We start from the raw sequence: 26,376 nt of genomic DNA, 5'->3' as shown, positions 1-26,376 counted from the left end.
ATGAACCTATCCGTATAGGCATTGATGAAAAAATGAAAAGGATAATTTTATAATCAAATAAGTATTGCCTCAATGAATACACCGCAATACCACAAGCAAAGATACTTCAATAATTTAATTTATAGTTACCCCTTACTTCTATAATGATACAACTACTTTTCCTTGGCTAATAGCATAATCTTTGTAATGAATGTAAAACTGTTGTCAGTTTTTATAATTTTTTACCCGGTTAATCTTTAAATAAAAATCGTTTTCCTCCGACTCACGATTTTCATTCATGTCTGTAAGCGAACTCAACCTAAAGATCAATCCTTTCCGTTTACTAAACTTTAATTCGGTAGTTCCAAGTGTAAAATAAGAACACTCCTGTAACAGCTAAACACAGGCATGAAACTCCATTTCCATTTTGAAATGTGTGAAACAACGTAGTTTCATTGAGTAAGGTAATGTTTCAAGTTACATTTGAATTCAAAATGAAAAGTTTTCAATTTTATTTATTGATATCCGTTCAAACCTATGATATAAGATACTATTCTGTAATATTTTGAGAACATACGATTGAACATAACAAAACTAAGCCATAATAAACCAAACATACGAATACTTACCCAAATGCACTGGATTCAGAGCAATATATTTGAATATCGGTAACAAATTTACTTGTTGAAGTTTTACGAAAAGCAGGGTTGCACAAATAATGGTCACAATTCTTTACATGATCTTGTTGCCTATCGTCGAACTTGCCTCTCTTCAGGCACGCAGCTACTCCATATTGAACAATGTCGATCTATTTTTCCTCGAGGCGGTTGAATTGATTTACGATATCCAACCGTTACTTTATCCTCATATGGCAGGTGGAGTATAATTAAGTAGTGGAATTTCTTGGGTACCTAAATGTCTTGAGAATATGAAGAGAATCTGTTCAAATACATGTTACATAGATCCATTGCGCTCCTCCTTTGGTATTAATCTGATGGAAATCCAATCGGAAGACTTGCTGGTAAAACACCCGAGGTGGCGTTTTAGTCATTTCGGGCATTAACTGCCTTTCTGTTTTACTTGTTTGAGATTAGTTTGAGCGTGGGATACCTTGTTTCCCAGCCCAAGATGGAACGCTTCTGAAAATGTTGGTATCTTTATTATTTTGGTACGATTGACTGGTCTTTTTGGAGGTGTAAAATTTCTGAAGACCCAGAGTGTCACTCACAAGGATCAATCTGTAGCAAACCAACGAGAGAGATGATGCGCCTCTACACTTTTTACCTTAATTTTATATCCCAATGTGACGATCAGACCCCTGCCAAAAGAGAAAAATCCCCACAAACCCTGAATGTGTGTAACTTACAAGGATGCATTTAACACTCGACATATTTGTGGTGGGAGTGTGTATTTGTAACTTTTTATTTCATATCATTTCTCCTTTCAATAGAATTTAAAACACTTTAAAAATAATAAAATCCACATTCTTCAGCACTAAATGACCTAAAACATCCCCCCACTTGAACAAAACCTTACCAAACTTATAGTTCTAAGTTTTTATTGCTGATACTTGTATTACATTAGCTAATATTGAATGAGAATTTAAATGAATGACAGTTTCTACAGCAAATTTATGTTACAGTTCTCATTGGGCTGCCATTTCATGCACCAGGTATACTGTATTTCATCTCATAAAGGTCACCTTGAAGTTTGATATACTCTTGTGACTTCTACCCGAGTTAAACACACTTGGAAAGTACCCTTATCAGTTTTTGAAGACAAATTGAAATTTATCTTTAATTTTAAACTATTTTATTTTATATTAAAGTAACTTACAAGAATGGGTAATAAAGGTATTTTTTTCAATGCAAATTCTCTCATCACAAATAATTTTTTATCACTATTTCATGGGAAGTGCTCTGTGTTCCAAGGTTAGAGAGAGTGGAAGGGACTTCAACATCAATCAATGCACAGAAACAAAATGAAAAAGATACAAGATACTTGTACACAAAGAATTTGCCTAACTTTATTTTAATAGATTTCCTAATTAAGAAGTTACACAAGTTTATGTCAAGCTACACTTCATTGAACTTCTAACATCAAAACACCACTAAATCCTTTGCATAAGGGGTGGGAAGGTATTTGAAAATAAGAAAAAATGCACCTAATACAGGAGACTAAACATGTAAAGGGAATACGAGCGAAAAATTTGGTTTGAAGGGCAGTTTTGCATGTCCCTGGAAACTGATCGTTGATGAAGTAGAATATATTAATAATGAAGAAATGGCAACAATTTTCTACTTGGTAATGATTTATTACACGACTGGTCTCGACGTACTACATCTTTGTCATTTACACCATCAGGGATAGGTGGGGAGTTTGGTAGTGAAAGGATATACATGGAATGAAAGAAGGAAGTAGAGAAAAGTGGCATCAGAATGAGCCTACTATTAAAAGAGGTGCCAAGGGGTTTAACATCCTACATGACAGACCGTGCACTCCACTGGAAAAGTTCTCCACATAGTGACCTAAGTAGTGATACCATGGAAAAATTCTGCTACCTTCGGGATTCAAACCCAGGCTCTGATGGTGGGAAGCCAGTACATTACATCACCATGGGCTAATCACAGGTGATAGGGGTTACAGAATACAACTCCAGGTATTTTTTTTGTATAAATGCCTTCAATTATTGTCATAGTGAAAAAAAATTTAATGTATGTTTGAGTGTAATGAGTAGTTCTGCATCTTGCACTGGTTTTATCAGGGTTCCAAAAGAATACCTTCCCCTTTTTTGACCTTTGACAAGTAGAAATATACCCACCATATATAAAGGCCAATATGAGAGCATGTATTGGTATGTCTGGTACAACACACGCATGAAGGCACAGGCATACATTAGTACTTCTTCTAATTCTAGTAATTAGAAGAGGTACTAAGTCTAATTCTAGTAAATCTTCTAATTATGGTGCTCATCTTGGAAAATCTCATAGTTTGTCTCTCCCTAAAGATTAAAAAACCTTGAGCAAAAACTTTATGACAATATCAATCATTAGGTAAATGCTCATAATTGCTACAGTATGACATCTTGTCGAGAAGAAAACAATATGATAGAAGTTTACTAGGCCTTGCTGCTTATCCTCTTAATTCTTTAGAGTTATTGGCAAAAGAAAATATAAGTGTTTGGAAGTGAATGAATATTCCTGAAAAACAGTGTTAATGAATTTACACTGCCAATAAATGAAAGTACTCTTTTCACACTATAAGCAGTCACCTTGAAACAAATGAGGCACACACTACAAGGGATATGATATTCACAACAGAGCAATAATTTTTTCATAATTTATTAAAAATATATATATACAGTTTAAAAGATGTGATCACATAACCTTTTTTAAATTTAAGTTCTCGTAACATTTGATACAAAATTGAGGAGTTGAAAAATTATGCAATTCCAGAGATAGAAAATAATAATTCAAGTGTTCTGTAAAAATGTACACACTGAATCATTAAAAATTTATAAAAAAATGGATCAGGAATTTAAACTAAACTTAATTGCAACAAAGGTAAGAGATGTTGTGGTAACAAAAGTTTAAGTGATGTCGTTCAATATATCTGCTGAGAGAATTAGTGAACATATATTTGGAGTTTTATTTATATAAATTTATGAAGGGTCAAAACACGTTATTTTTCTTATTTACATATATAATTATATATTTACACTTCTCACTAGCACACTCAATAATTATGCTTGATAAAACAATCCAATACATATTCAGTCTTCTTGCACTAAGTTTTTATACGTATTGGTAGTTTTATGCATATCTACAATTGGTATGAATTTTCACACTTTTATCTTAATATAAAAACTCCTTCACTAACAAATGGGCACATCACCAGCACAAAGGAGTACTAATAAGCAATGCAGTCCATCATTATAAATTGAATTTTAAAAGTACTTTAACCATGACAGCTGAAAATTCAAGTGTAGAGAAGAACAACACTACAATCATTTTACTTTACTGTTTCTCTTAACTGCTTCCAAAGATGTCTGGAGTTTTTGTAGAGAGGACCTGAAAATGAGTAATACAATTAATGTAAAAGTTACATATATATGGTTAATTTTCAACAGAGATCCAGTTGTTCTCAAGCCCGAGGTGTACATACTCATCTATGTAGGTGTTATATTGAAATTCGATTGAAACATATGATATCAAGCAGGAAAAAGTAAAATACTTTTGACAGATAAAAATACATTTGTCTCAGATGCAAAAATTGAAAAATTTATGGGGAAAATGTCTCATATGTTTAGTAGGAGAGAAAGCCAAGCAAATAATGCAAGAGAAAGCAATTTTTTTCTATTACTTTAAAAGTAGCTGATTATTACTCCACCAAAATACCTTGATATACTTTCCAAAACATAAATATCACTTTATATATACATATATGTATTAATATTCTGTATCTACACATTCATCTATTTCATCCCACCATGATGACGGTACCACAAAATGAATTCTTTGGTATTTATACATATTTATACAGCTTTTAAGAGGTAATCAAATATGTAACAGGTTCTCCTTTATTATTACTGGAAATGCTCATCATTATGTCCTAGCAGGTAAATTTTGAGCAAGACATACACAATTAAAATATTAGTAACCTACAACATTCAAGCTTCCACACATAGAATTTACCTTAGTCCATGATTTTATGTAACTACATATATACACATTTGAGTGTATTGATGCATAAAATTAATGGGGGACTGGGACAGCATGTTTGTTTATTCACATATTATGCATCCCTATGAAAGTTTTTTTGATTAGCAAAAACAAATTTTTTAAAATCATGCTACTGTTCTCAGACAAGGCTTTATTTCAATGCAAAGGCTTGTATGAATAAAACAACTAGATATTGATTAAAGATAGCAGATGAAATTTAGGTTGATAAGGAGGCATAAATATATTGGAGAATGAGGAATGAATATAAGTATCATTCTGATAAATTAAGCACAGCTAATAAATCACAAATCACATATTAAGCATTAGCTTAGGTACTTGCAAGCACTATTGCTTGTTAACAAGCCACTTATCTTTGGAAATTTCTTAATTACTTATTTTTGCATAACACTAGCCATCTTTATCACACATTATCAACTTGATTCCTTAAGATGAATGTTCACAAGATTGAGCTGGATACCATTGAACTGAGGATTCATTTTTAGCAGGCCTCCAAGCTATTCTTTGATACTTGCTGTATTTTCATTCCCTTAAATTTCATAAACATTTTCAACATAAACTTCTAAAAGATCATTCTAAACCTTCCCTTTCCTTCTTCCACCAATTATGAGATTTCAGTAAACTCACAAGCCTCAGTCAGTCAAATTAGTTTCCCTTTTTCTCTTTCTTCATCTAAATGCCCCCCATAGAATTCTCTTTCCATTCATACTTCAAGTATATCATCATTTGTTATTCTATCGATTTTATTATCATCATTGTTTGGTAGCATTACATTTCTATCACATCTAATCCCTTTTCTTAGCTCTTCCTATCATCCACGTCTTACATCCATAGAATGTGAATTCTGTCCCTAATGGGGCAAATGACCTCAGCTGTCGGTTGCCTCCCCTCAAAACTACCACTACTACCAATATGGTTTCATGAATCACTCTCTTATGGTTATGTTATTAGCATTTACCATTTACAGTTGTTTTTCCAAACAGAAAGCTCTCTTTGTCATTCTTATCCTGCTTACTATATCCTTCTTGCTATTTCCATTGCTAGTGACCTTGCTTCCTAAATAGCAAAATTCTTCCTCTTTTTCCAGTTAGTACATTTTTCCTTAGTCCAAGTTTCTCTAGACATCCTTGTGGCATATTTAGGTCAGAAGTGGTGATACATATATTTTGTCCATCTTATGTTGGGGTGTTTTTTGTCCTGAGGTCCCCAATTAGTCAAATCGGCAGTTAAGTCATCTGATCGCCTGGCTCTTTTATTTGATATCTTTGGCTGAAAAATCCTTTTCCATGTGCCAGATAACATATACCCATCCTTCACTGTGATTTTTGACATGTTTAACTATTACCACTGCTTCCCAAATAAGTTTACAGTAGTAACACCTCTAATGGCACATTACTTTTACTTTCTTAAAGATCAAAGAAATAACAGAGAGGTGAAAATGATTCCTCTTCATGGCTTATTAGTTCCAGGTCTGCCCTGTTGTTTGTCCTTTATTGTAAAATGAAATGTAGACCTAAGGGTGTACATAGTACCCTCTCTCATCATTACTATCGACAGTATCCCCTTCTTCTAAGACCCTTGCATGCATTCCTTTTCCATCATAAAGGGTCTCCAAATACTCTTTTCATCAATATACTCAATCTTCACCTTCAATAAGATTTTCGTCACTGCCATTGCGAATGACAATGATGCTGACTCATCTTTCAATGAAGTTAAGAAGAAGGATGGAAATATCAACTCATGGTCCAGTTAGCGGCTTTAAATTTTCTATAAACAAGGCTATGCTGAACTTCTTTGCACAGGGTCTTCATCCATTCTTATATGGCTATTCTTTCTGTTCAGCTCATTCTGTTTCTCAACCTTTTTTAACAAATATGTCATTCATCAGAGCTTCCTGTACTTTCTTCTAGCATGTGCTGTTCTGCATCTGTGATCATCGATTTCCTCGTTACAGGTTTTCTTCAGCCTAATTCATTTCAAACATTCAGCCTTCATAGTTTGCCATCTATTTTTTTACATTTATTTGCCCTAGTGCCCATTGGAAATGTCACGCTGTTTACCAATCGGTCTAATTACAATTGAGGTGTGGTTTAACTATTCTTTCCTGGGGGATTAGTTTACCTCTGGAATATTTTACTTGAAAGGGTTCCATTATGTCTGTTTTCTAAATCAAGAACAGTGAGAGAAAGATGAATTGGTGTGCCCCTTAGGATGGTATTGTAGAATTTTCTGTAGCCATCCAAACCACAGCACTATAATCATTAGAGCAGGTTTTACCACAACTATAATGAACTGAAAAATGATGTACCAAACACCATGATCTCCACCTTCCCTTATATTAATGGAGGGTAGAGGCCCCTCCTCTAGGAAACTGGGAACCTACTGCTTTACAGCTGACATCATCTGATCAAAATACCTTTGTAGAATGTTTTAGTCTTTAAGCCATTTAACACAAGAATAGACTTCTACATTCTCACAATACCAACACTAACTTTAAAAAATGGTAAACTTTCAAGTACACTCACTCATTTTGCAGCTAACCTTAATCTCTAGAGGCTGATGAATCATCTGCCCTTTTCACGTGTAATGGAGAAGATGACTGTTTCTTAGGAGTTCAATGGCTATTCAAGATGCATTAATTGTGCTTTAAAGACCATTTCCAGAACACTATCAATATCCAAGCATAGGCCCAGGAATATAGGCAGAACATCAGGCACATAACAAGGAACGGTTTAATTTTCAAAATGATAATTACATACTAGGACCATTATTTACATTAATCAGTAAAACTCGCGAAAAACTTTTTTTCTGAATGAAGATTGGCTCTATAGAAATTATGCTCACCCAGCTTATGAAGGTATATCACCATTTTTTGGGCTTATAGTGGTGCTCCAGAAAACTGATTTAATGAGATATCTGCAGATTGGTTAAAATGAACCATTTAGAAAATAGTTCCGTGAATAATTCTCAAATATAAATGCTTTTTATTAAAAAGCATTGCCAAAAAACAAAGGTCAAATAATTTTGAAGAATGATACAAACAGGTCTTGTTTTTACATAAGTTTGTTTCACTATAGCCATGGTTTGAATTTTGAGAAGCTAAAGAGTTCAATGGGCATGAAAATATTGAACACATGCCATTCCTTTCTAATATTCAGATTAATTTTTGGGTGATAAATTAATAAATTATGTATTTATTTATCATTTAATATGTATGGGATTATTACATGTATTAGATGGTAGGGATTACTTTATGGTGATTTATTATTTATGTAAGAGGTGCAACAAAATATGAAATGCAATATGGATCAGATACATGCAACAAAAATTATCACCACAAAAATGATAAGAAACCTTAAAGCTACGGTTTTAAGAAAGACTGCCTCACCTGAGAAATGAATCTAGTCCAACACCTCTTCTCCTCTCCACCTCTTTTACTTCATCAACTAAATGTTTATATGCCACAAGTACAACACCGGGATTGGAACGAACAAAAGTTTGCATCAATCGAAATAAGACAGATGCTGAAAATGCCATATGGCGCTGGCACACTTTTTTCACAACACTAGAGAGCACTTCAGACCACTGATCACTAGATTCACAACTGCCACAATTTTCACCAACACTGTCCACTTTAGGAACTTTTGCAAAATTTTCTTCACAACCATTATTTGATGTGATGCAATTACTGGTCCTGAAAATGTGAGACATTTATATGCCACAATATTTAAAAATCAATATCACCCATACACCATTCTGGGGTTTTTCTTTGGTATCAAAGAACTACTCTAGCAAGTCTTGCAGAGAGAAAATATTTTTGATAAGCGTGGCCACAAGGATCAAAATTAAATGTTTTGTTACTTAAGTTTTAAAGAAACAAATTACTATTTATGAGGTACATTCATATTGAATAGGATGCAAAATATGTTATCCAGCATGTTGAATAAATTATAAGCATGCACTAATATTAAGCTCCAGGTCATTTTATAAAAGATTTATCCGCTGATGCACGTAACTGAATGGATAAATATTACATTGAATAGAGTGGGGTATTTTAATTGGATGGTACCATATGATACTCCACATGCACACTAAAACCTTGTTACATGGATCCTGCTTAATACAAAAAAATTTGGAACTAAAAGCAGTTATCAGCAAAAGACAAAGGTTTTTTTTGTGTCCATTTAAGTACAGATTATTTGAAACGCTAACAAAAAAACTGAAATTGTGATCTAGTCCTATATTAGTCCTAGTCCTTAGTTTACTTCAAAATCTTTCAGCAAGTCAAATAATATTCTGTGTGTTGAAATTTTTGTGTCCATGACTACAGCATCATTTTTTTAATTCTCTATTTTTCACAGAAGAGAGTAAAACTATCCAACAAATATCTTAATTCTATTTGATCAATTTTTTGTCAACATGAAACAATTTCTCAAGAGATGTGACAAATAGAAGCAGAACTTCCACTACTTCTACTTACAGAGAGATTATTTTGCTCACTGGACATTTATGGTAGTTGATGCACATTTTTGGATCCTGGTAAGTCTTTTGCTCTTCAACAGGTTTCCCATGGCCTAAATCTTTCATAGTTGACACAAAACCCACAGTTAAGGCGGAACTTGAATCCTTGAATTTTGGGTAAGCAGGTGAGGACATTACCCAAATGACTAACCCTATGGGCTTAATCTATGAACTGTGAAAAAAGCTTTTTTTTAAAGCTATTGATACATCATGCCCCAAGAAATGGTAAGGCCTTTTGCCTAAACTTGGCGGCTAGATACATTATAATATGCATCAGGTTTTCTTCAAATGTTTGCTAGTTGTCAGGGAGCCCATCAAAATGGAGGATAAAAAATTCCTTCATAATTCCAGATTTTTCTGGTAAATATATTTTCCCCCACACATGTATGGAATACTATGGTGCATTTTGAGGAAAATCTATGGAGCTAGAGGGAAGTCAACTTTGACACATTCAATTCTGAGTACAGAGAAGCAGTCCCCATGTTTAAGAATACCATTCTGCTTGAAGTAATTCAATCTTGACTGCTCAAGTCAATATATAATCTTAGCTCATGTATCAATGATAATTTATGAAATTAAAATAACTCATTCATGCATAGTTTGCCATGAAATAGGATATGAATATTCAGCTTTTAAGCCTTCTATGAGGCTTCTTATTAATTTTTCTAACATGCTCTAATACTTGTTTTGAATTAATTTTGAGGAGACAATTTTATAAACTATAAGATTTCAGTTGTTTTCTTCCCCACAGATTAACTAATATCATTCAAATAAAGGCAGTTATGTGCTATTATGATTACACAACAACCCAAAATATAAAAAGGCTGAATATAATTTCATATAATTTTATATTTCTAACAAATATAATGACACACAACAAATTAATGGATTTCAAACTGTTTTTGATACCATCTAAGGCCTCTAAAATGTTTCAGATTTGGAAATTGAACCCGAGCATCATGATTTTTTTCCCAATTTAATTGATTCTTCTATTTACAGTTGAAACTTCTTTTAATCGATATTTTCAGGCTTAACTTTCTGGAAATCCATTATCACTGAAGTAAAAAATACCAATGTGTCTTTCCACTAACTTTTTTATTTGGCACAACTAGTTTCGATGCATGAGCATTATCCTCGGGTACGAACTTGTACGACTGGCGGATAAAATGAGATTTAAACATACCTTTGATTCCTGAATTCACTGGAACTTCTTGTCTCTTTCAAGGCGAATATGAGAGAATTCGTGGCATCAAATGCCATTTTCCATTCTTGAGCATCATCGCTAACATTTATAAGAAATTCAAACAGTGCAGGGAGTGCTGTCACAGCAAGAGGACAAACAAGGTCCTTGCCTTCATCTTTACCTCTTCTTCGACCTAATTGGGTGATTTGCTGTATTAACCCTATTGCCTGAAATATCAATGGTAAATGATTAATGAATCACTCACAATTCGGGTTGAATTATCCCAAAGTCACAAAGAGCATAAGAAAAATAAAAATATTTCTAATGAATAAACAAACATTAGCGGCGGAACTTCAGTAAGCAGTAACAACAAAGGTTAATAAACAATGCTTAAAAAAATGAAAGAAAAAATCATGCAATAACTTTGTGCATGCAATAGTAAAGTTGACTTGGAACGAAATGATTTAATAATTTTACAGTAATCATCATTAAAATTTCATTGAAGGGTCCTTGTATATCCCACCTGCATTCAGGCAAATAAATTTGGTAATATTAAAGATATGTTGTTGGTAAGAATTATTTCATGCATCTGATCTCTCCCTCAATCTGATTTATCTCATTTGATCCGAGTAAAAATAGTGAATGAGATCCAACAAAAAATAGTTTCATTTTTGAAATGAATTCCTATAATACATGAGTTTAGTTTCTCTAAAAAAAATGCCATTATAATATAAAAGCACTACTAAGGTTGTTAGAGCCCTAAGTTAGGAATATCAAGAGAAAGAAGATTTAAATCTACTTTGAAATTTTTTGAAAAATGAGGGTGTCTTTTCTTTTGAAGAGCCCTCAATCATTCATATTTTAGTATATATATATGCATATGTATTTACAAACTGGGCCACATATGAATTAATTAAACTGATGTCAGATCTTCGAGATTTTGGATGTCTTTTATCAACAAACATGCTAGGAACAACAATAAGGTTCAATCAAAGAAAATTACTACATACTAATCCGGAAAGTACACTACCAGGAATGTCTTATGCAAGCCCATAGTACATGTAGATGATCTTAATTCATATAATTTTTACAATGTTTGTTAAATAAATCTATTCTCTTTGAAACACATTGAGCCAGTTTAAGATTAATGGATAATTTTGAAATAATTACAAGGTTTGTACAAAAAGTATCAGTAACAATTTTTTCCTGACGTGTATGTGAAGTGCTGAATTCAGACTGTCGGTTAAATGTGCACATGATTCCAGATGATATTGGCATGACAAGATGACAGTGCACACCATTAATACTGAATATTTGGCAATGCAAAAGATCTGCGCCATACTCATCCCTAAGGTCTTGACAGACGACCAATAGCGGGGTCAAGTGTTTGCATGCAAAGACCTTCTGCTAAGGCATCGGGACGATTCCCCAACCACTTTTCAGTCCAGAATTGAAACCAGCCGACTATTTCCTATTTCCAAAAGTGAATTCCTCCCTCAAAAGACACCACCATGGGACCCTAAGTGCCGCCAAAGAAGCTTGGATGCCTACCCTTAAGGACCTTCTGGGATATGCCTACCAAGGAGTCTCTAAGTCATAGAAAAATTGCTGACACTCTAGTGTCAATGCTCAAAGAGTGTACATTGAACAATTTTGAGGCATTGCAGCAATATCTGAAATAAATCTATTTCCTGATTTTAATACATTTTGAAATTTCCTGATACTTTAATACAAACAATGCATGCTTACGAAATGAATATTTTGATATTAAAATCATAAATTTCTCAATTTGCACCAACCATTTATTAATTACCTGAAGTTGACACATGAATTTCTACTATTGAGTAAAATGGTACCATTCCTTATATAAAAACCACAAATCTGGTAAAGTACCTGAACCCTGGGGTTTCTATTATCTGTAGTTTTCTGGACTTGGATATTAAATGGAAAATTTGGATGGATTTGTCGCTGAATCCTCTATTTTGTGAAAATTCCTTTTTCCTTTAGAATTTCCCCTAAATGTAAAGTACAGATGGCAATTTATGAAATTTTAGCAAGAACATGGTGAAGAACACCATGAGATGTCCACTATTCGGAAGGATAAAGGCTGTGCTATGGTGCACAGCATTTGAGAGACGAAGAAGTTCCCAGCTTTGGTTAGATAATTCAAAATAATAATTGCTTAATCATCATAATTCCCAATGACCACTTAGTTGGATGTTAAAATTCGTAGTAGGCACAACAGAAGGTATTCCCTTTGCCAGATAACCTGACAATGAATGTAAATGAAAAAGAACTCAAACAATGTTCTGTACTTTCTCTAATTGCTTGGAACTTATCATATGTGTCACTGACTTTACTACACCATGCAGCAACAAACAGAAGCATTTGCACTAATTTTTGTTATTAACACAAAGTAAATTCCCAGCCATCAAGATATACATAACCACCTTACAATGCATTATAAATACCTTTGCTGCATGCATGTGAACCTGCCTTCCTCTTGATGACTTAAGTATTGTTGTTATTATTTCAAGCAAAATGCTTTGCAAAATTTCATTCTCATTATCAGAGGGTTCAAAACATCCCTGTGGAAAGAAAAATGCATATTAGTAATACCTTGTACCTTGATTTTACAGAGGCTGTGACTTAACATATTTGTATGAATTGTTGACTAGCATTTGATCAACTTAGCTTATTCCACAGTTTGGCGAGAAAATAAAAAATAATGATGTATGATATAAAAGTGCGATTGCAAAACTTATTCCATTAATTCTTTCAACAATCCTATAAAAATGTTTTCCTGCAGCAAAATTTGCACAATGAACAAACCATCTTTTTTTTTCATGTATGTATGCGAGATCTAATTAGGTATTTTCTATGAGGACAATCCCTTATAACTCTTTAGGACATTGGTATAAGTGATATCGGTCATACATTAGTTTAAGTATTTTCTAGTTTCTGCATGTGCAATTGGCCTATAGAAAACATGAACTGATCTCACAACTAAAAGGAACTCTATTTTCACCGAGAAGTTCCTATTCCCATTATATATTTACAACTGAAAAGAAATTGGTCTATTCACTACTTCTTTCATAATTATAGAAACACGGAGTATGTAATTCCAAACATTTACCTGATATTCCAAAGCCCACTTTGTGAAAAGAGAATCCAAGTTCTTAAGTCTTTATTAATTAATGACACATTGTTAGTTACATAAATCAATGAAATAAATGCACCCGACACCACAGAAATCGATAAATTGATAATAATTTACATTTATGGAATAATTTCATTCCACTGAACATTTTTTTTATGATTGGAAATTAGTGGCCTATTTTGATTAAATACTGAATCTGGGTAAAAAGCTGTAATTTAAAAAAATTCATTACATACTATAAGCTATACTAGAGAGCACTGCAGAAATAAATGTGAATCTAATGATTGATTGAGACGATAATGGAATAACAAATTTTTTCAGGCAAAAGTTAGCTTTTAATAAACAATCTTATATCATGCATCTGGCCATTCAGTATAGTTTACAATGATGTGCATACTCATCATGATTCAATGTACACAACTTACTTTACGCATAAATAAACAATATCCTAGAGTAATTGAGAATCAATTAAGGTACTAGCCATATAATATTATTTTGTTTCACTGTTTGCATGCACACATATTATGTAGAAATTAATAACTTTCAGATTTGTGTAAGTCATTAAATGGACCATAATCCATTTATAGATGTCAAAAAGACACAACTGAGGACAATAAACATAATTTGTACAACTGTTTTTACATTTGCAAAACTTAAAACAATCACAAATGAAATGCACATTTTAAGGAGCAAAGTAATTTAATATACAGCTTACCAAAAGAGGATGATGATGAGTTTTAAGCGAATTAAAAGCAACTCCAGGATTCTTTTCATACAATCTAGGTATGTAGACTTTGATGATATCTTGCAAACACCTCTTGATGTATGGGTTACTACTTGGAGAGAGTTTGGACAGCCCATGCAGATACTGAAGATAATTACAGATTACCAACTTGGCAATAACTTCTGTTCAGTTATAAAATGCAATGACATAACATGAAAAACATAACTTCTCCCAAGTCACCGAATGCTTGATAACTTCAAATTAATTCATTCTAATAATTTACTTGAATAAAAGGTTTTCCTTTGGCTTAAATTATATAATAAATTACAAAAGTTATATCTAATATAAGCACAACAATCATTTTACAGAGGCAAGCTTAAAAATTTTTCAAACGAAAGATGAAATGATAAGTATAAATAATAAATAAAAATGAAATTCATTAGAGTTGGAATATATTTCAGATTAATATTTTCAGAGTAACATCAAACAAATATATCCATGTACATGCCTATATTTGATATTAAAATTATGAAAGGTCTTCTCCTCATTGGAAAATCACAACAGTGTAAAAATGGCCAGATAATTAGGCTACAAAATAATTTTGGTGCTAGTGTTAGATCATTGAACAAAATGTTTACCCCACGCAAAAACATGCTATTTTCCAAAATTTTATTAGATAATAAAAATAAGCATCCAGAAATCTTATACCAAATCTTCAATCATTTAGTATTTGACAGCTCCAATAAATTTAAATATGCTGTCTTCATACCATAGGTAAACTTCACATACAATAATTAATATTATGGATTGTAGTCTAAATGATAAGGAATCCCTAATCCAACACACAACAATTCCAAGAAATCAACAATGAATTAGATTTTCAAAATTAGGATTTCATCACTGATTGCAGCAGTTAACAGCCTTTAAAATCTGTCTTTGAAAGCCTCCTATTCCTTAATGCTTTTCATCTCATTGAACTACCTTTTGGAATTGTTAACAGTAAATGGATGGACCATTCACACATCTAAGGGATGGAGACCAGGTCAAGTGAAGTTCCTCCAATCACTTCCTTCAATCTTCATCACACCATTTACCCTCGCATTCATGCTTGAAAACCAATTCCACAGATGACCACCTTCTTCCCCTCCTTATCCTCCCAATTTTTGCATGCTTTACCCCACCCCTTGTGCCCACATTGCATCTTTATAAAGTGTTTTTAAATAAATTACTTAATGTTTTCTGTCACCTGAGGATGACAGAACATAATAAATCCTTGACTACAAAAATACATATCAGTTAAATCACTGAGTTGTAAAGATTATCTTTTTCCCTACACCATAAAAAATATTGTTAGGTATAAATAACAATAAGAACATATTGTTTTACACCCTTCACTATGTCAAGATGGTCCCAATCCAAATCTTATACCCAGGGTCCCATTTCCCACAAACATTAGGAGACTAGCTTCCCATTTAAAATTGAGAAAAAGTCTATTCTTCCTTAGTATTCAAGTAATCTCAGTCAACACCTTAAGTGAAGTGATACATAATCAAAATTCAATGTCTGAGCATCATTAATTGGAAGGAAAAATTGGCATTGACACATAGGCAAAATAAAATAGTAAGTCCCACGAAACACTGGAAAGTGGCGATCTTACTTTACCACTAGCATTTACCTGAACTGACTAACCAATTTATGCACATCCTTTAGAGTTTAAAAAAAATGAAAAGGGTGGGGAGGAGACCCAGGAGATAGAGAAACAGTAATAATTACCAAGTGGATGCTTTCCTTTATGGCACTGAGGAGGTACTTATGTATGTTGGCATCAGGGTTATATATTTGTGGTGGTAGTATCAGATGGGTGAGAATAGTTGGCAGGAGACAGTTGGGTTTCCCCTATGGACAAGGAAAATTTTAAATTAAACATCTGTAGATACCAATACATACAACATAGTTTTCAATGATGAAAAAATGTGAAAAATATCATAGTAAACCCAACACACACCTTTGTATAAATTATGTTGCCACAGTGTAAGACCATCAGGCCACAACAATGGTATATACTCTTTACAATGTCTTCGGATGATGGTGAACGTATGGGAGGGCCAATAGTTTTATCTAATTTATTGAAAAATAGCGAGCAATTCTCTCTGAATGTTGACCTCTCTAATACAGACTGAAAAGATGAAAAGAAAGAAGTACATATAAAAACACACATCACCTTTGCAAAGAAAAAATGAATAATAATGATTAATAAAAAAGTTTTAACCTCAATTTCAGTCATTATGATTTAAACACATATCATATTGGTGAAATAAGAATGATTTCATTTTCTTGGGTCAAGAGATACAATGAAATAGCAGTAACAAGTCACAAACTAGAACTCTGTTTGATCTTTCTTTCACAAAGAAAGCTTTAATACTCTATCAAAATCTTGCAAATCCTGTCCAGTGTACCACAAAATTACGCATCTTATATTATATCTTAATAATATGATATTTGGCTCTTTTGTTATTAAAGGTTATCTACTTATTCCGGTAGGTTTTGAGTGGCACATTGATTAGCCACTGCTACATTTCTTAGCCTCACCAAATGTATCACACAATGACACTAAACAGCAATCATCCCTTCTTCAGTTCCGTATACTTTCTGCCTCGCTTCATTCTATCCAGCATGCCTATTCCCTTTCCTCTTAGGTTTTAAGTTTGTTTTCCACACACAAAGAAACCTTAACCTCCCGGATAATTCCTGGTACCCTCGTGAGGAGACATTTAGATTTCATTTGGGTAAAATTAAGGTTACAGTTCCCATGGATATATAATGCATTAGAATTTACGAAAACAAGAGCATTTAGAAGAACTTATTTATGACCATGCATAAGATGTGCACGGCTATTTGCCTTCCAACCACTTAATTAAATATACATTCATGTCTCTTCTTTAAATCTAGATTAGAACTTCTTCATTTACTTTCCTTTGTATTTCATTTTTTCTAACCTCCACAAAGACATCTCAAATACCTCCAATCTATGCTTATTCTTTTGTCTCGATGCCCACATTTTTGATCCATACAAAACTATGCTCCAGATTGAAGTTTTAACTTATCTTTTATTCATATTCTGTCTCAAGTTCTCTGTAATCAACTCCCTTTCTCTTTGTAAAACTCTTCCTCATCTAATGCAATTCTCCTGCAAATTTATGCGCCCAATACTTTCATCACATTTGTCCAAAACACTTCCTACATAGGTGAACTGTTTAACCTGCCCCAGTTTATGTCCTCCAATTTAATGGATTAACTTAGCTTTTCCATTTCACAAGATTGTCATTACCTTAGTTTCATTTACATTGAATCTCATTCAACACCTATGACACTGATTTTTCATGTGTTGAGCAACGATTTTAGTTCTTTGGTTGACTAGCTAAATAAAACTTGATTATCCACGTATCTGATTTTATGATATTGTCAATTTATATTCCTACCAGCAGCTTCTCTGCCATACATATTTTACCATTTCCTCAATGTATATACATCAAAGTGCTTGGGCAATATAGGATGCATTTGTCCATCACAATGCTGTTTCCTCATCTTTTACCCTTACAGTTGTAGGCTAAGACACATGGCTGAGCTTTGGATAAGCTGCCAATCCTGTTTAGTCTACTCCTATCTTCTACTACGACACTTTTAAAACTTGATAATGATATTTTAGATGAAGCACAATGGGTTGTTAATTTTAAGTTGTTAAATAAGCACAAAGTTGTTGATTTTGAGTGTAAAAACGCAAATGAGTTAATTTTTAATGGAATTTAAAATAAACATGTCAAAAGATGAGCATTATTCTTTATTCTCTACCTTAAAAATATACTGCATATGCATTTCATTTGATATTTTGGATGCAAAAAATTACTTACTGACAGGGATTCATACTTTTCCCCTATAGCCTTTAAAAACTGCTTCAGAGACTGGATTTGGATAGGACTACTGCTTGACGAACTTATCTGGCTGCTAAGAAGTTGTGAAACCTTGGTCATTTTGGTCACATAACCTGCAAGTTCTTTCAATTCTCCAACAGCAGATTCCTCTATAGATAACAATGAACTCCTGAAAAGATGAAATACATGGATATTCTGTCTATCCAATAACCAAAATTTTTGACTTCACTGTATTAACATCAATAAGATTTCAGCTAAAAAAACTCTTAGCATAGGAACTTATGAAAAACCAGAAGTCAAGTTCAACGGCCAAAGGAAGATAGCATGGAAATAATGGTAAATACAGAAAACACACACTAGGTATCTCATGAATGATAACTACCATAAAATTCCAGTACATTAACAAAATATTCAGTAGTTAGCAATAATTTTATAAAGTGTGGAAATCTCATGTCTGCAACAGTAATTGACTCAAAGGTCACAAATAATACTGAAAATTTCAATTCTCGAAGGCCTTCTCAGAACTTATTCAATAAATCTTTCTAGTACCAGAGGGCAAAAAATTTACATAAATTAATTAAAATAATTAGCACCCTGTATCTTATTATTGATCAGAGGTTGCCACAACCAAAGCTGCTATTTGTGATGAAGTAGGTGTGTGCATGATTGATGGTCCTAAAACAAAGTCATTTAATCAATGCCTATTATTTTCATTTATTCTTTTGTTAACTTGTGACTCATGCAATTTAATGCAACAAATGTAGTTTATTAATTACACAGTATCAATGCTTTTGTTATCACAATGATTGCTCAAATACGTAAGAAACAACTTTAGATAATGTCAATTTTTAAAAAAACTTCTAAATATCTATTAAGCTGTAATTGTTTCAATCTTACAGGTTGGATGCACCCTGTGAATGATGAAAAAGAAAATGTTTGAAAAATGAAAGATGTCTATGTCACTGGCAGAGGCCAAAGATAAAAATTGCCAGGTTTACACTTAATTTTAAAATATTGAGGACCACATAAGGTATCGCATTACATAGCACATAAGATACACCTTTTTAAAAAAATTATGGCTCAAAAAATCACTGGCCTTATATGTGAAGGTTTGAACTCAATGGATTAATGCTCAATACTGCAAGTTATTTTTACCCTAGATGGTCAGTACTATCTATTAGGAATCCATACATTAGTCATTATATTTACTTAACATTCAATATTTAATATTCAATTTAGGAGTGTTGTACATGGGATTGTTATTATTAAGCTGATCGCTATTATGTGATGTGAGTATCACTTTGCTTGCTTCTGTGATGTGTAATTAAGCCACACAATCCAATTTAAACTAAAAACTAAGCTAAGCAGCATGGAAAGAGGGCAGCAGCAATGCATTTTGGCCGACAGTCATGATATTTCTTTGCTTTCCTAACGTTTAAGAACTGAAAGAAACTATAATTTAAGTTGGTAGGATGTCGAGCGAGGAGTGTTTAAACTTTTTTCTTGAATGTGCCATTGTTAAATGAGGGTGCATCTTACATGGCATCAAATATGGTACATTTACTTTATTTGTTCACCGACATTATTTTCAAGCAAACATTTTTGTCACTCGCTGATCCCATTTTCCCACAGGAATTTATCATTACTAGAGGCTGAATACTTCATGTTCTCTAAAATAAAGTAAGGTACTTCATTGACCTAATTTTTTAAGTATTGAAATAGTAACTACATTTCTGGTGAGGAAGGGTTCCCAAATTAAACATAAGAAAACAACAGCAACTAAAAGCTTCATTACAGTGATATTTGGTTGGTATATATACAAAAATTTTTTTAACTTAGGATATCAGCATTAGAATCAGAAGCACATATCATGCATGCATACCCTCTCAAATATTGACAAACTTGCTAGTTTAATTGATCATAATTAGTAAGCATGAAACTACCAAAAACCTATGTGTCCAAGATGCAGTACAAAGACAGCCTACATGACCAGGACAGATGTTTTCACAAAAGGATTCAATTTTAATCTTGAATCAATGGATCCAACAATGCTTTTGAATGATGACCCCATCCCCACTAGTTGGGATACTATGCATTATTTCTAGTAACTTTCAAGAACAATTAGACTAAGACAAAAAAGAAAATAAATACAGACCTAATCCATGCCTGGATAATGATATCCTGGTAGTTGGTTAGCTTGAGTGACAATGCACTCATAAAGTTTTTGTAAGGCATAATTTGACAGAGGTACCGCCGGCTTATTCTGAAATTAATTTTGTCCCAACAGAAAAATCAATGCATTGGTAAAAGATATAAATATGCTAAAGCTATGCAGTATAACATTTTAAGCAATGAATATTTAACACATCCCACCTATGGTTCACCAAATCAGATGCAACAAAAAATGAGAAAAGTTGAACATAATTATCTCCATCACCACTGAATGCAGAAAGGGTGAATGATACAGCCAAATCAGCTGCTTGAAAAGGAGGATTTGCTCCAAGGCAATGGTTTCGAACAGATGGTAAAACATGCTCTGTTAAAGCAGCTTCCATTTTATTCCACTGCTCCTTCACTGTAAAAGAAAAAAATATTATAAAATGATTACATGCATTAATAACTAAATTTTTAGAATAACTTCCTGAAACAATATACATAACGAATTCAAGACCTCCTTAGCAAAAAAGCAAAAGTTCATTCTGTGGATTATACTAAGACACTGAGTGCATGAACATATTCTTTGCTTTGCCAATTAAATCATGGTCTCCAAATTTCACTCAAGATTATCATGTTAGGATGATGTTACAGTGAATTTTTGCAAAATGGTCACACTTATCCTGGATGAAAATACAGTGGTGAACAATGGAGAGAATGACAAACAACCTCTAGTTAAATTATGAAAATTGAAGGACATCTTCCAGTGGAAACATGGAAAAAAATAGAGGCACATACCTTATTGGCTCTGATGATGCCAATGTTTAAAATTAATCCACACATATTTCAATCATCCCTAAAAATCAATAATTGTTACTAGGATGGATAATTTGAACATCTCAGTAATTTAATGCAGACTATGTTGTAGAATTATGTAACTGCTCACATTCTTACTTTGTTTCTTTACCACTCGTTCATCTTTTTAAATTAAGATTCAAAATTCCACCTCCAATTGATTGCATTGAATGAAAAAGGATTTCTCTCATCCTTCTACCCTTTCTTATACAATTATGGAATTTTGTTACACCACAATATTATATGATTTTACTATTAATATTGGTGGGATTGAAGTAATCATTTCCGCAGGGTGAAATTTGGTTACCAGGAGTTCAAATATGAAAGGTGAATTTCGGACAACAGATGGTGCACCAATGCAGTTTGTGATTTAAAGATTTGACACTTTTGCCATTGTTGTGCCATCAACAGGCATCAGACGGACATGAGTGATAAATTGAAAAAGTGTTTGAATGGTGTTGTGCTCCTATGTTCAACATGTCAAAATTTATACTAAACAAAGAGCATTCCCAACAGAATTAATTTTTTGTTTTAATTTGAAGAAAAATGCAGCTGAATCATACTAATATATTCAAGAAACTTATGGTGAACATGCTCCATTGAAAGATATGTGTGAACAATGGTTTCAGCATTTCAAAAGTGGTGACTTCTATGTAGTAGACAAGGAACACAGAAATCCAACAAAAATGTAAGATGTGGCATTGTAAGCACTAATGGACGAAGATGTTTCACAAAAACCAAATCAACTCGCCGAGCAATTGAGTGTTTGTCAACAAGCTGGTTTCAATCACCTACAAGAGATGGGACAGTTTCAGAAGAGCGGCAGACGTGTACCACATGAGTTAAACAACAGGAAAATGGAGAGGTGCAAAAACACACGTGAAATTTTGCTTGCACAATACAAAAGGAAGTCATTTTTGCATTGCATCGTTACTGGGGATGAAAAGTGGATTTATTTTGAGAATCCCAAATGCAAAAAATCATGGGTAGACCCAGGCACACCATCCACATCGACAACAAGACCAAATCGCTTTTGCAGAAAGATGATGCTCTGCATTAGGTGGAACCAGAAGGGCGGTTTATACTGACGACTACCAACAACAATTATTTGATTAAAACCATTCACTGCTTGAAAAAAGATAAAAATACCAAAAGAGGCAACACATGTTCATTTTTCTTCACGGTAATGTTCCATCACATACAGCAAAATTGGTTCGCGACACATCGGCTGCACTCAGCTGGGAAGTTCTACCACATGTGGCTTACTCATCAGACTTGGCTCTTTCTGATTACCACTTGTTTTCTCCAATGGGTCATGCACTTAATGAGCAGCACTTTAGTTCATATGAAGATATGAAAAAAATGGCTTGATGAATGGTTCACGGTAAAAAGGAAAGATTTTTACTGGTGTGGTAGGTACAATTTGCTCGAAATATGGGAAAAATGTCTAACTAGCAATGAAGAATGCTTTAAATAAAGCTCTTTTTATCATTCTCTCAACAAAAATCCACATTTCATACATGTACACCCAGTACGAGGAAGTTTTACTGTATTCTTCACAGACAGAAAAAACTGGCACCCAATGAAATGCATGGAGTGGTTTTATGGGTATCCTTCACTCAGAAAAATATGCTCACAAAGGGGCTCAACTAAAATGACTTTCACACTGGACCTACCACAAAAAAAAATGAATTTGCTCCGTTTGCATATTTTGCTAATTGGGATTAACTCAAAAGCCATTGAAAGAAAAACAATGCACTTACATATATTACTCTCTTCTCCAACATTAAACATATCTAAGTCATCACAGTCTCCCCATAAATCACTGAGGTCATTCTGTTGAACTAAACTTTGCCGCAATTTCCTTAATTTGTCAACCACAGCAAGAAGGGTATCCATCAATCTACGTGCTGCAGACAAGGAACAAGCACTTAACCACTGTGGGAGCCATGGACCTTAAAGTAAAAACCAAGAAAACCATTTTGTAATCCAGAAGCTCATGGAAAACTATAACTTTTTTCAAGTTTACAACAGCAGAATTCAGCCTGCTAGAGCTTAAGGCTCAGAAAGTTTTTCATTGTCAGAAATAAATGAACAAGGGAAGGATAGTACACTAGGGAACATTTTCCACCAACGTATTAATGATACAATGGTTTTCTCTTCAGCATAAGCTGGCAGCTGCCAATTCAACATTAAATAAAACTAGTCATATTTATTCAGAATGAAATGTCATATAATTAGAAATTAAGAGCAGAATCATACCATAAATATATGCCTTTCTGTCCTTTCAAATGTGGACCAATTAAAATTCATCTACATTGAACTTCAAAGCCATTATATGATTCCACGACTAGAATACATTGTTTATTTCAAAATTATTCTCATAATATAACACACCATTAAGTACTGCATATTGCAAAGTTATGATGGCATTGAATATCTGCCATTTATTTTCTAGACAAAACATCTATCCCCAAAACACACAATTTCTTTTTGCTAGGTACATAGTCAACAGTATAAGGACTTCCCATTTGCATGCTTAATGGCATGTTGTAATTTCATGCTTCCTCGCCATCCCAGAAAGAGATTTTAAACTGTTAAAGGTTGCCACATCCAAGATATAAATACCTATATACTGTCCCATTTCCCCTTTATTGGATACTCATGATTTCATTTTTCACTCTATTTGTAGTGTTTAAAGTTTATAAAAAAATGTCAATGTCAGAAGCGAAAAACAATGTTAAATTAAGGGGGAGTAATACCTTGAGCTTGCCATGACCTACCCTGAAAGAGTACAAAGTAAAGGATAAGGGCATTCCTATATTTTTAAACGCCATAGTTGCCAAATATATGTTATCAGTTATATGGAAACTAATATCACATCCTCAATCTCTCTTCATTTGATACTCAAATATCTAGCAATTTAATTATTTTCAAACTAATATGTTCACATACCTCAATAAAATAAATGGCTACAGTTTTATATTACCTATTAAAGAAAATTCAGAGAGACCCATCCTCGGGCTCAGTTCCATTATTTCATTCAATCCTTCAGTGAACAAGGAAAGCAGCTTGCGGAATCCCTCTGAGTTGTGTGTATCTATTTTCCAAGAGTCCAAGGATGAGGAACTAGAGTTTGAATTTGACAGTTTGGCTAATTCGTAGCATGCTGCTTGAACTTCCGCCATTAGTGGGGTGGAAACTTGAGCTATATCAGTGTCATTCTCAACATGGAGACAGATCAGGCAAATATATGCCTGCCACACCAGCTCCCTCTTCGGGAAGTCACGTCCTGATGGATCCCATGATTGTAACATACCCAACATTTCCAGCATCTTCTTTCCCTAGAAACAGGCCAAAAATAGTCATAAATATTATTGGTGATGATTAAAAGGATGTTGGTTCAATGTTATCATGAAAACACACGTAATGAATTCAAATTCAATGTAAATTTATTTAATATTCACCACCTAAGGTTTAGTAAGGGACTAGTCTAAAATCAGGCAACGATTTCAATAGGAGGGTGGGTCATAAGTGATGATTATTTTACTGTATACAGGGGGATGCATCAAGGTTTTATTTATAATAATTGATTTAATTGATGAATTTATTGAATAAATGACAAATTGTACATTAAATATATTGCATTTCTAAGCGTGAAGTATTTTAATACATTTTATACAAGTGCTGCAGGTTTTATACATGTCTTTGTCTAACTAATGAAGAAGTTTAGCCCAAAGCTATGAATAGAGATGTTTTGAATTCCTATGCTTCACATCTCAGGATTTTATGGAACTCATTACATCAATGTTATCTGTATTTTGTTGCTTTGTCTTGAAAGTAAAATGTTAGGAAGACAGGCAATTACCTACATAGTTGTTATGGATAGCCTCTAAAATCCTTTAATTCAAACTTAATAGACCAGATATGGGAAAACTTTATAAAAGGACATACATACTCGAAAAATTTCATCGTAGCATTCTGGTAATAAGTCACAAATACTTGATCATCATTTGACCAACATAACTTCTAGGAAACTTCACTTCTATATCCTCTCATTCACATAACTTTCAGATTTCACACCAAAATAAGTTTTTGCAGTTTCAAGCTAAAAAAAATTATTTTGAACCATTCAAATGTTTCTCCACCACTTTTCACACCTTTCTCCAGATTTCACACCAAAATAAGTTTTTGCAGTTTCAAGCTAAAAAAAATTATTTTGAACCATTCAAATGTTTCTCCACTCATTACCATTATTATTGAGGGACTTTTTACACACCCAGGTTAGTATACCGAAGTGATGGTAGCAGGGGAGAAGGGAGGGACAGGGAGATAAGAGTCTGTTGGGGTTGGGAGGGTTTGAGGTAAGGGATATTGGTGTGTTGGGAATGCCCACAGAATAGAGATTCCCAGGAACAAGTAGCGGATGGAAAATACAAAACAAAGAGGGCAAAACATGCAGGGCGAAACAGAGCTTTAATGATTCTCTGGGGTGAAAGGAAATGGTTTTGAGGAAATAGGTGTAGGGTAGAACATTTACTGACCTTGCACACAAGCACGGCCCTAAATATTTTGTATGCTCCCTCAGTTGACCCTCACACCATCACATGAATATGAGTATATAAACCTGGCTCCATATAAAATCACTCACAAAATTGTCACAATATTGAACAATCAAAATAAATATTTTTCAAGCGTAAAAGTGCAAAACCTGATCCTTGCATTATCAACCATATCAGCACTTATATTGAATTATTCAGAGTGAAAAAATTATAAAATGAATATTTTCCATAACAACATGCCTCAAACAACCATTCCTATTATTCTATTCAGATCACTTTTCCAACCCTTTCAATCATCATGTTCATATTTTTCCAGATTTTACTTTCATACATTTCCTGTTGCCACATTCCTTTTTACTTTTGCATTAATGTAAGTTGTCATTGTGATATAAATTAGGGACCACGGGGTTCCCACAACAGTTGGATGTTGCACAGATTAAGCTTATAAATAAAAGGGACTACCAAATACAGACGACTCAAGGAAATATAAATTTGCTTGAGTTGCCAGTGTTTTCCATCGATCACCTAAAAGACATTAGTTTTTTTCTCTAACTGCTGGCATATTAATGA

At 33.4% G+C, this 26,376-nt stretch overlaps 1 protein-coding gene across 1 annotated transcript in view; it reads right to left on the bottom strand.

Annotated features, from left to right (window-relative positions):
• Positions 1 to 3,430: 3,430 nt before the first annotated feature.
• LOC139701122 (protein MMS22-like) overlaps positions 3,431 to 26,376 on the bottom strand; it is a 42,501-nt gene continuing 19,555 nt past the window's right edge. The window contains exons 14-25 of the mRNA XM_071599699.1: positions 24,234 to 24,588; positions 23,008 to 23,199; positions 20,609 to 20,810; positions 20,391 to 20,498; positions 18,215 to 18,404; positions 16,312 to 16,482; positions 16,080 to 16,202; positions 14,298 to 14,450; positions 12,894 to 13,010; positions 10,423 to 10,649; positions 8,107 to 8,412; positions 3,431 to 4,049 (exon numbers count right to left, since the gene is read on the bottom strand). Coding sequence (XP_071455800.1) covers positions 3,986 to 4,049; positions 8,107 to 8,412; positions 10,423 to 10,649; positions 12,894 to 13,010; positions 14,298 to 14,450; positions 16,080 to 16,202; positions 16,312 to 16,482; positions 18,215 to 18,404; positions 20,391 to 20,498; positions 20,609 to 20,810; positions 23,008 to 23,199; positions 24,234 to 24,588 — 2,208 coding nt within the window. The 3' untranslated portion in view covers positions 3,431 to 3,985. The remainder of the gene's footprint in view (positions 4,050 to 8,106; positions 8,413 to 10,422; positions 10,650 to 12,893; positions 13,011 to 14,297; positions 14,451 to 16,079; positions 16,203 to 16,311; positions 16,483 to 18,214; positions 18,405 to 20,390; positions 20,499 to 20,608; positions 20,811 to 23,007; positions 23,200 to 24,233; positions 24,589 to 26,376) is intronic.

This window comes from Hetaerina americana, unplaced genomic scaffold (assembly GCF_022747635.1).
Source record: "Hetaerina americana unplaced genomic scaffold, ioHetAmer1.1.p SCAF_11, whole genome shotgun sequence".
NCBI classification, from domain to species: Eukaryota; Metazoa; Arthropoda; class Insecta; order Odonata; family Calopterygidae; genus Hetaerina; species Hetaerina americana.
This window is presented reverse-complemented; position numbering and strand designations above follow the sequence as displayed.